General features: G+C 42.1%; 2 protein-coding genes across 2 annotated transcripts; both read right to left on the reverse strand.

Moving 5' to 3' along the window:
- Window positions 1-1,374: 1,374 nt before the first annotated feature.
- On the reverse strand, window positions 1,375-4,960 carry LOC131888294 (zinc finger protein 667-like; the record flags this gene model as incomplete). Its single annotated transcript, XM_059237115.1, is given in 2 exon segments — window positions 1,375-3,295; window positions 3,563-4,960. Coding segments are annotated over 2 exon segments (2,392 nt in total), but the record flags the coding sequence as incomplete, so codon positions are not given.
- Window positions 4,961-5,344: 384 nt separating this feature from the next.
- Window positions 5,345-8,150, reverse strand: LOC131888295 (insulinoma-associated protein 1a-like). Its single transcript, XM_059237117.1, has one exon. The coding sequence runs from the start codon at window positions 7,299-7,301 to the stop codon at window positions 5,598-5,600; it is 1,704 nt and encodes a 567-aa protein (XP_059093100.1). The 5' UTR covers window positions 7,302-8,150; the 3' UTR covers window positions 5,345-5,597.
- Between the last annotated feature and the right edge of the window lie 2,291 nt (window positions 8,151-10,441).

The following is a 10,441-nucleotide window of genomic DNA, read 5'->3' on the forward strand; positions in this document are numbered from 1 at the left end:
ACTGTAAACACCGTGATCAACTATTTGTGAGCTAATAGGTCAAGGACACTAAAGCAAGGAAACGCCACTTTTTGGTGATCACCAAACCTTTCCCGCAAAGTAAGGCCTAAACTTTTGCTACTGAAATTTTTAAATGTCAATTGTTGGCTTAACTATTGAACAAAACATGTGACTAATATCATTTTCTAAACCATTGATTGTATGTGCTTCAAACCAACCATGTAAATATACTTAAAATGACTTTTAACATGTCTTAAAGTACAACAACTGAAAAGTGCTAATTGGGTTTTCATGATAAAGCAAGAATTTGCTCTAAACACAATCAGTCAATACTTTTTTGCTAAGGATATGACTTGAAGAAAATTGGGTCAGGAACATCTTGACCAAATTTCAAGCAATTTGGTGAACTTGTTATGAAAATATGGTTCTCAAACTAGGGATAGCCCTCAATCCAAATGTAGACACACTGTAGCTCTGAGCTACATCATGTTCTTTAAACTTATGTGGATGCTTCATAATCATGGAATAATATATCTCAAGGGATATAAACCTGTTTTATTGGACGATTTTGGATGTTTTTTTGCAAAAACAAACTTTATTGGAGTCCAAAGTTCAAATTAAAATCTAGCGTACTCTACTTTGGTATTACTCTATGCCCCTTAAATAATGCCTGCCTTTTATGCAAACTTCCTAATAAGTAGAAGTTAAACTCTACTAAAAGTTCATTCATTCATTTTTCACCAATGCCTGATGTTTTTAGTCAAAATGTGTGGATTAAGACAAAGTTATCAATTGTCTATCCCAGATATTCTAATATGTTAACATTTATGTACTTTTATTTCCTATTCCATACATTTCTTTTTTCTTTTGTCAGTGTAAGTTCCTCATCAATTAGTAAAAATATTCTTGTTGATTTTCTATCTATGACTGTTTTTGAACCAGTTTTACGCAATACTTCACTGATTTGAAGGACAATTTGATTATTTTTGATTAATTTGATGTTCATGAGTATTTCATTTATTCTTCTGACTTTCAAAATTAATTCGGAAATATTTAGTAAATGGACGGAGTTGTATGTCAAGGAGATCACTATTTAATTAAAAGCACTGAAATGCATTATGTTGCATGGTTAACCTTGTTTTGTTGCTACTAGAGTGACTGTCTTGATTCAACGCAATGGCCTAACTTGCGGTCAGGGGAAGCCGTGTCGTTTCCTCTCTATAGGGTCCCTGAATAGGTATATTCTTCTCATTTTCTGTACTGGGTCGATTATCCTGGAACCTATGTCACCACATTCAAGAACTGTTGTTGATAATGATGATAGGTTTGAGAAATAACCTGCAATAATGGGTCAATGAAAAAACACTATAACAATATGTTCAAAGTCAATATGTTTTTGGTTCGTGAATTGTCAACAAGAACTGAAACAAGAACAGTAAGGTCATCTTACAGCAACAAATGACAAAAATATACACGAGTCTCGCAATAATAAATTGTCAAGGTAGAAAGGGGGATTGATTTTTTTCCGATTTTCCCATGCAACATTCTCCTGAGAAAATGAACATGGAGGAAGCCACGCAGGCTGCATGAGGATCATATGGTGATGAAGTGCTTTAAGTAGTCATTTTGGATTTGACTTTAGAGCTCAATATGATTTAAGGAAAAAAGAAGCATTTTTCTTCGCGTACCCATAATTGTTTAGCAGTGGCTTTCCTGGCATGAACTTGATAACAATAAGGCTTCAAGAAAGTCGATATGGTCAATATACCTTCGAATATGGGGCCTTTTCCTGCTAAAGGGTTTCTAGAGAAGAGCGATAGCTTCCCTAAGCTTCTCTTCAATGGAGATTGAGCGAAATAAAGACCCCTAGAGTGAACAGGCAGATGACTAAAAGGTGCTGCTGACCATGTGAACTTTTTGAAATAGGAACTTGAATAGACTTCAGGCACGGAAAATGACGGCCACTGAATACGTTGTTTTCTTTTGTGACAACGTGTTTTCAAGCTATAATTTTGAAAGATGGGATTTTACTTTCCAGCCACTCATTTTCTGTTGCTGTTGCTATTTTGAGTCATGATATTATCCAAGAAAGACGATTTTCACGGAAGATGTATTATTTGGCACATTATCGAAGCTTTTTAAAAATGAAAAAGTGCCCACAACTAGCTTTTCATTTATGGAGGTACATATTTTGGTGACAATCAGGTCTAACTTCACGTAGTTTGTTTCGGTTGTTGTAGTCTTTTTTTTCATGCTTGCCGCAATTGCATGTCCTTCTAGCCTCCAAACTCATTGTGGTTTTCACTCCAGATCTAACAAGTTGGTGAGCTGATCATCATTGACTGTCTTAGCCTCGTGATAGTTTCTTCGGGCTTTTTCCCGCTTCCTAATTTGACCTGGAGAGAAGATCTTCAGATGAACCGTTTTGACGTGATCTCGCAGACTCTCCTTGGTTTTCAAGGCCTTGCCACATGTTGAACAGACACATTTGTTGGTGCCATCGAACTGACAACGATATTCCACGTGTTGACGGAGCATGCTTGTTTTGGTGGTCTTAAAATCACAACGAGGACACTGGTGTAGCTTTTTCGGCTTGGGATTGATATGAACTTTCACGCGGTGGAGCTCCAAAGCTGGTCGCGAAAGAAATGATCGACCGCACTTTTCACAGAAATGATTCGCGCCCAGCATTTCGTTATGGACCTTGCGGAGATGTCGGTTCAGCGTGTCTTTCAAGTTCGTTTTATAGTCACAGCCTTCTTTGGGACACACATGTCCCTTTTCGCTCGAATGAGACACAATATGTCTGGAAAGAGCCATTCGTTCCACAAATCCTTTGCCACAGGTATCACAGGTGTATCGCTCTTTATGACGGAAACGATGCCGGGTCATGAAAGCGCGAGAGATGAACCGCTCATCGCAAATGGTGCATTTATGGGGGAGATCTTGGGCTTCAATGTGTTCGCGAGTGAAATGAATTTGAAGCATCTCATACGTTTGGAACGAGTTCTCGTTGTTGGTGCACTTGGGGAAGGTGCACAGGTATTCGTTGTCGAGAATCTGGTGGGGAGGAACGATTCCCTTGTTATTGAGAATCCGTTGACATCTGGCTTCGTGGCGATCGAAGTGCTTGAAATTTTTCGGGAAACGCCGATCACAAAAACGACAGAGCCGCCCTTCCTGGGATTCGAATGCGCGCACCTCTAAATTGTCAACTGGAACGCCACCAGATTGGCAGTCTCCTGGTTTTTTGGCTTCGGGGGAATTTTGCGGACATTTTGCCTCCAATGATTCGCTATCGATTGCGAGAACGTAAGAATGGCATATTGGTGAGAAGCAACAAGAAATCTTATGTGACTTAGAAGCCCGTTCGATTTGAGGTGAAATCGCAACTTCTCTCATTTATGTCAATTTGTTTTGGCTTTTGTTTTAGCCAAAAAAACTCATATTTCAGATTTTTTTACATTGAAACACAACATATGTTCTATGTGACTTGATAGCACAAACTCTTGTAAGCTAAAAATGAGTAAATCTTGATATCCCAAAAATATGCCATTCTTGCCTGCGGGGTTGTTGAGTCACTGTTGTCACTTCATCGGAATTCTTCGACTTGGAGTCGAAAATGGACCCATCCTTTATATCCATATTGTCCCATTGACCTTGACAAGTCGCTTCATGGTCTTGAACTACAGTCTTGGGCGTGGAATGATGAAACCTCCTCTCACATTTTAAACATTTGGGTAATTGTATGCAGGTCCGAACGTGACGGTAGAAGTACCCGAGTCGAAGGCCCGTGTGGGTGCAGGCGCACTCGTACAAGCCTTTATCGGCATTGAAAAAGGGTGCTAGTCGACGTTTGTTCTGACAAACGGCCTGGTGCTCCAAGAAGCTGGCCAAAGACTTTGAGGATGTGAACACTTTGTCACAGACATTACACCTTTTCACTTCCAAACGGGACAAAGCATTTTGCGCTTTGGAAGACAGATCCGAGTCCGCGTGATCCGCCTGAACACGGGTCAAATCCAAGGATTCAGATGTAGACGAGTTATCAGGCTTGACGATTGAACTCGTTTGGCAAGAAGTTTCATGCTTTCGAAGCCAATCTGGAGTTTCCCTTCGGAAAACCTTTTGACATCGAGGACACGTTACCAAGCAGATGCGTACGTGAGCCACCATGGAAGCCTTGACCTTTCTCAAGATTCCACATCGTGTGCACTTGAACAAAGGCCGATCTGGGCTGGACTTACTCTGATTGCTAAATTCAACTATAAAGCGAGATACCTCCTTTAACGGTAAAACCGAGGAGCCCGCATTTCGTGTTCTACATTTCCTGGGAGTTAACATTGTATGACTAGATTCAAGTTCGAGCGGTTCTGAGCATTTTTTTCCATGTGGAACCACATCACTGACAGTTGGTCCGCCAAGCCTGTCTGGGTCAGAACCGAATAAATGGATCTCTGAGTAATCTCGAACACTCTGGTTAGAGCCTTCAACCGTAGAAACGTCCGGCAAAACCTGAAAATGTTCACGTTTTTCTTCTTCGGAGTCCCAACATATGCCGTCCTCGTCATCGAGATCCAGATCAAAAACCAACGATTGAACATCTGGCAGCGATTCTTGCCCTTGAGCTTCAGGGAGGAGCCAATCCCCATCATGCACAGCTTCATTGGGCCATTGAATGTGGTCTTTAGCCTTGAAATAGTACGTCGTCGTTTGATCGGGGCCCAAGTTCAAAGCCTGTCTTAGGCAATCCGGCATAACGAGAAGGTCGCGGCCGAACTGACCTTCACCGTGAGTGGTACTCATGGCTAACAATAGAAGTTTGAGACGCTCACAAATGAATTCGAATTCGTGCACGAGCCAAGGCCATCCGAATGTGGGGCGACCTTGGCTTTGGGCTCCTTGACATCCGCGTTTGGCCTGGTTGAGCATGAATATCCAAGTGGACATGGGGCTGGGGTGGGTCGTAGATGGGGCGTCGACCTCGGATTTCATTATCCCATCCATCGTGTTGCTGGATCAGGGAGGAATTGAAGGTCAGAGACCTTGGATTTGCCGGAGAGTCGAGGACCTGTTTTGGTTTGTTTCGTGTTGTTTTTCCAAAGAAGTCAACAACGGTAAACGTTATTCTCCACCGATTAGTTGGCGGTGCTACTTTTTTAAACTTAACCTAACCTTATCAAACCTAACCTAACCCAACCTAACCTAACCTAACACGATATTAATAGCCTTTAAGGTCTCTCTCCAAACCTTTCTAACAGTTTGTCACAAATCTAAAAAATGAGCACCGCCAACTAATCGGTGGAGAATAACGTTTATCGTCAACAACACACATCTATCAGGGTGACTAAAACGACGAGACATAATTTAATAACTTAGGACCAAGGTGGAAAAGAAGTCTCAACAGAGGAATGAATAACAGAATGATTTGACTGCGCAGTTATAACAATTATTTTGCATCAAGGAATGATCTACGTTTCAAAGATGAATTCATTGTTGGTATCATCATAATCACATTTGACTAATAAGTATATGACATATTGACATTGACGTATGTAAATTTTCATGTTCATGGGAAGGGGACTGAATAGTATGAACTATTTACTCTTGGGCTTGGGCACAGCCGATGAATTGGCCCGCCTGGGCGTGCCTAATACCTCGTTGGCGTCTAGTCTGTGTACTTCCCGGATATGCGTCCTTAGTCCGGTAGAATACCGTAATCGAGCTCCACAAATGGGACATTGACACTGATTGCCGTCCAGCATCGGACAATTGAACTTGACATGACGATAGAACTTCTGCGATTCGGAATAGGGATTCGTGTAGCCGCATCGATGACAAGTCTGACTCTCCTTTTTAAACTCTACCGGGTTGTAGTGAAGCCGTTCCAGGTGACGTTGCAAATGGGCCTCGACGAGATAGCCTTTGCCACAGAAATCGCAGCAATATTTCGGTTTGTCGGCAATCTCAGGATGCTTCCGATTGATGTGGCGTTTCATTGACGGTGCTTGACGGAATTTCATGCCACAAATCTGACACGTGTGGAGAGAATCCGGGATCAGCTTCCCTTGGGTGGAAAGCTTGGCATTAGAGCTGGAGGCATGCAAGATCCGGTGATTATTTGAACGATGTTTGACTAACTTCATGCGGTTATAGAACTTTTTGTGACACGTTGGACATTCGTGTTGGTAATCTTCGGGAGTGAGGTGCTCACTCTTGCAATGGTTTTCGAATTGCCAGAACGTGTTATAGGCGGTGTTTTCGAGATCGGTACAATCGGCCTCTCGGCAATAGTACTTGCTGCCTTCAAAGTGATACCGCAATCGCCGGCTCTTGATGCCGTTGCATACTTTTAGGTGCAACTTCAAGTTACCCACAAAGGTTTTACACTTGGGACAAGCAAACCAATCTCGATGTCTTTGAGTGTTACGACTCACTGGAGCTGACTCCGGGGTCAATCCTAACGATTTGTCCGATGACGTTGAACGAATCCGTACATCAGGCAAATCAATCGATGGCGAGGGTGAATCCGGGGAAGAGTTGGCCTGGACGGGCGAGTCCATTTCATCCATTTCCTCCAGAGCCGTTTTCACAGTAGATGTTGGCTGAACTGGGGATAAATCAGGCTCAGCACGGCTGAGAATGAGTTCGACGGTGCGCTCGATGGGGTCACTGGTCCCATTGAAAACGATATCGTTCTCCTGGTGTTGTCCAGATAAATCGAGGGAAGATGGATTGGCTCGATCAATCCACTCGTCGACCTGATCTCCCAGAGGTTGTGGGCTTAGATTGGCGTGGGTGTGCGGCCATCGGGATGTGACTTTAGTTATGGTGGTCCCGGGCAAGGCAAATTCTCGGGTCACATCGACTTCCGAATCAGGGGGATGAACCACCCGGTGGGGTAGAAGTTGATTCAGATCTGGGAACCAGGGCAGAGACGAGCTAACAGTGGCTGGACTACGGAATTGATATCGCGGGAGACGGGTGGTGGGGAATCCCCAGGCTCGAGCTAGACTCTCGGGTAGCTTCAGATGTGCGCTGGGAGGGAGTTTAGTGTCCTGATCCATGGATGGAACGACGAGGTCCATGACGAGCGCCCGGGTGAGTCGCACCAAATTCTCCATCTCGCGCAGGATGCGTTCCAACCCGCACAAGGGTTTAGCTGATGGACCGTCCGATGACCAAGGCTTGATGAGCGCTCGACCGTAAAGGATATCCCACAAGGAGAAGGCAGCCAGACCCGCCTGAGCTTCGGGCGACAATGGGACGGGCTTCATGGATCTGACGGTGGATGGGTCCATGGCTGATCCAAGCGAGAGTCTGTCAGTACCAGCCAGGCCTCACCCGCATTCACCCCTGCTCTGGCGGCCGAGGTTAGGACTGTTGGGTAAGAGGTCAATGAGTTCGTGAGCGAGATCGATCCCTAATCTGTCAACCATTTTCTCCCTAATTCACCCGAAATGGCGACCTGCGACTGCTGAGCATCAACGATCACTCCCACTTGGTCGCACGACACGGCAGCAAATAGACAGAGCAGGGAAAGCTGTGGCGGGGTTAAGTAAATGTGGATCTGTTATATGAAAAATAGAGTGAAACCAATGAGTGAGTGGGCGGGTGCACCCCAAGTAGGCCATGAAAATGCCAGCCTGGTCTATGGGCTCGCAATCATGACCGACCAACAGGGGCGTCTTTGTTCGCCCACTTCTTTCATTCGGAACTCGATCTAGATCTATCCGTAGAAGTCCGATTGGTTTGTTTTTTATTTGGGCACGAATAGCAGGGTAGCAGGGTGACGAAGAAGCAGTGTATGGTCATTGTATGAAAGTTAGTTCAATGGATTACACACACGTACACCAGAATACCACTAAAAGAGAAGAAAACTGAAAGGCCAAAGTTTATTTGTTGAGTTAGCTGTGTATCCGGTAAAAATGCAACTAAAACCGATTTTTTTTTTTTTTAAAAAAAAAATTTTAATTGGCCTTCACAGAATTTTTTTTTTGATTGATATTTATAATTTGAAGTATCAACGAATTAGGATTCAGCGGCCTTACGTCACAAAATGCAATCAAAATATAAACAAGGTCGATCATTGGTTGAAAGTGCTGGAAGCAAAGTCAAAGGAGTAAGCAATCGAAGCAATCCCTGTCAAAGTGAAAAGGCAATAGAGGAGGGAAATTCAAACTGAACGGAAATCTTCATTTTCAAGGTCAAAGCTTCAGATATTCCAGTCAATAATTTTGTCCAAAAATGTTACTACAATGAGACATTTTTGTAGCCGTTTCAGAATCCATCACAATGAGAATCCTTTTTGCATCACACTCTGGTCTAGAAGGAAAAAAACGTTCAGACCAGTACATAACTTTCAAGGTAATGTCGGCAAATTCCCTATGTACTGTAAACTTGATGATTGCCCGAATGTAAAAAAACTCCAAATTGCCCCCATTCTAGATTTCAAAAGAGATTGTCGCTTCTTGCATTTAATAATCATTCATCAAACAAAATTGAACGGTTAAGATTAATCCAAAAAAGAATGTTTCATCTAACATGACTTCAAACGTACCAAAATCGGACTCTGAAAGTCCGTTTGAAACATGACTTCACTAAAGAATTGGCCAAAAGCAAAATAAGCCACCCTTGGAAGCTGCCGAGCCCCAATTAAAGTGAAATGTCATAACCTATAATATCAATCTGTTAATAATGTTAAGTTAGATGGCTTAGCCTTCTCGTGTCAAAACTGTTTTCTGATACCATTGACCAAGTGGGAAAACATTTTATCCTTTCTGCAATTGTTTTTGATCATTGAAACACAAATTATGGACTTGACTGAATGCAATATCACAGGGCAATAGGAGCAAAATATTACACTTTGTTCCTTTTTTTTCTAACCCGTCACATTTCAAAATGGAGTAATTGTAATGCCCCCCGAAAGAACACTTGATGCTTCACCCCGTATTCCGATCTAAAAAAAAGGACATTTTCAATTTAGGTGAAAATCGCAAAAGCCCACTCTTTTCAAAATTCCTGTCTCTAATTCGTCGTAGGAAGAGCTAATTAGGTTGTTGTAAGATATTTAGGAATTTTGATGATCAAATATTTATGGTAGTCTCCCTGATCAATTTCGCATCATAATCCCGTATTTTTGGACACCCCGATCTGTCAGATGAGTGCTAGTAGCTGCCACAAAAATAATGACACAAAAAGCTAAATTTTGAACAATTTTTCATCAATTATTGAATTCTGCCCGCCCAAAAAATTTCACCCCATTATTGTCATCACCAGCATACCATGATGGAGAAAAAAATGAAACTAGAAATGAAAAGAGCCAGTTTAAAGTACAAAGAGGCCAGGAAGTACAGGACAATAAGATAGTTGAACAGCCCAAAAAACGCACCATAGCTACTTCTTTACTTTCCCCAAGCTAGCTAACTTCTCTTTTTGAGGAAGAAAAATTCTACTTTTTTCTTCAGTTAGATCAATGATGCAGATCTACTGCTAGAAAAAAGGAAATATATGCAAGGGGAAGCATTCCTTGACCACATTCGAAAATATTTTGGTTCAAAATTGAGACAAAACTAGTTTTTTTTTTCAGACGACACCTTTCAAATGCGTACACCTTTGAAAAATATATTTCCATATGCCTTTGTTGGAACCTTTTGTTATACTTTCGACCTTTTCTTTGCCCATCTTTTTGCACTTGTAGGCTTTTTTGCACCATTTTGTAACATCGCTGGAATGAGGGACCTTTCGTATTAGGAGAGACTAAAAAAGTTGGGACTGTACAGTTTTCAGAGAAGGTACGAAAGGTATCAGATACTGTACGTCTTCAAAAGCACCCATGAGCTTTTACCCAACCCAGGATTTAGGGTCAATTCCAGTAGCGTAGTTAGATAATGTAGTCCAGAGGAGAAGATAAGGAGAGCCCAATTCTAACGCTTCGTAGGGTTGCTTGCTTGTCTGAAACCCGTGCATTAGCTTTACTAGAACATTTCACAGCAGGACAATATTACCGAGGCATACCACTCCCCTAGACCAAATTATTGTGATCTATAGGGGTCGAAATGACAATTTTTAGTTTAGGTTAAATTAAGTTAAGTGTAACTATTTTGGTCATTTTTGGGCAAAAAACCTATTTCATGAATTTTAACCATAAAATAACCTAAAACCGAGGATTTTCGGGGAAATCGAAGGGTTTTTTGTCACGTTTAAGGGAAATTTAGGATAAATACAGGGTGGGTGTAAACATTGGGTCAACGTTTGTCCCGCTAAAAGATTTGTTTGACATGAAGCCACAAGCTTTCATTAAGAGGAACCTTTGTAGTAGTCATACTGCACATGATCTAGTTTTAACCTAAGGGCAAGTGGTACCCTCTCATCGGTTGCCACCAAAACAATGTTCTAAAATACAAGTGAGAGGAAACCTGATGTCAGAACTAAAACTAAA

The sequence above is a fragment of the Tigriopus californicus genome, chromosome 10, assembly GCF_007210705.1.
Source record: "Tigriopus californicus strain San Diego chromosome 10, Tcal_SD_v2.1, whole genome shotgun sequence".
Lineage (NCBI taxonomy): Eukaryota > Metazoa > Arthropoda > Copepoda > Harpacticoida > Harpacticidae > Tigriopus > Tigriopus californicus.

Coding starts and splice junctions, on each gene's coding strand:
- LOC131888295 (XM_059237117.1), bottom strand. CDS start 7,301: ATGGACCCATCCACCGTCAGATCCATGAAGCCCGTCCCATTGTCGCCC.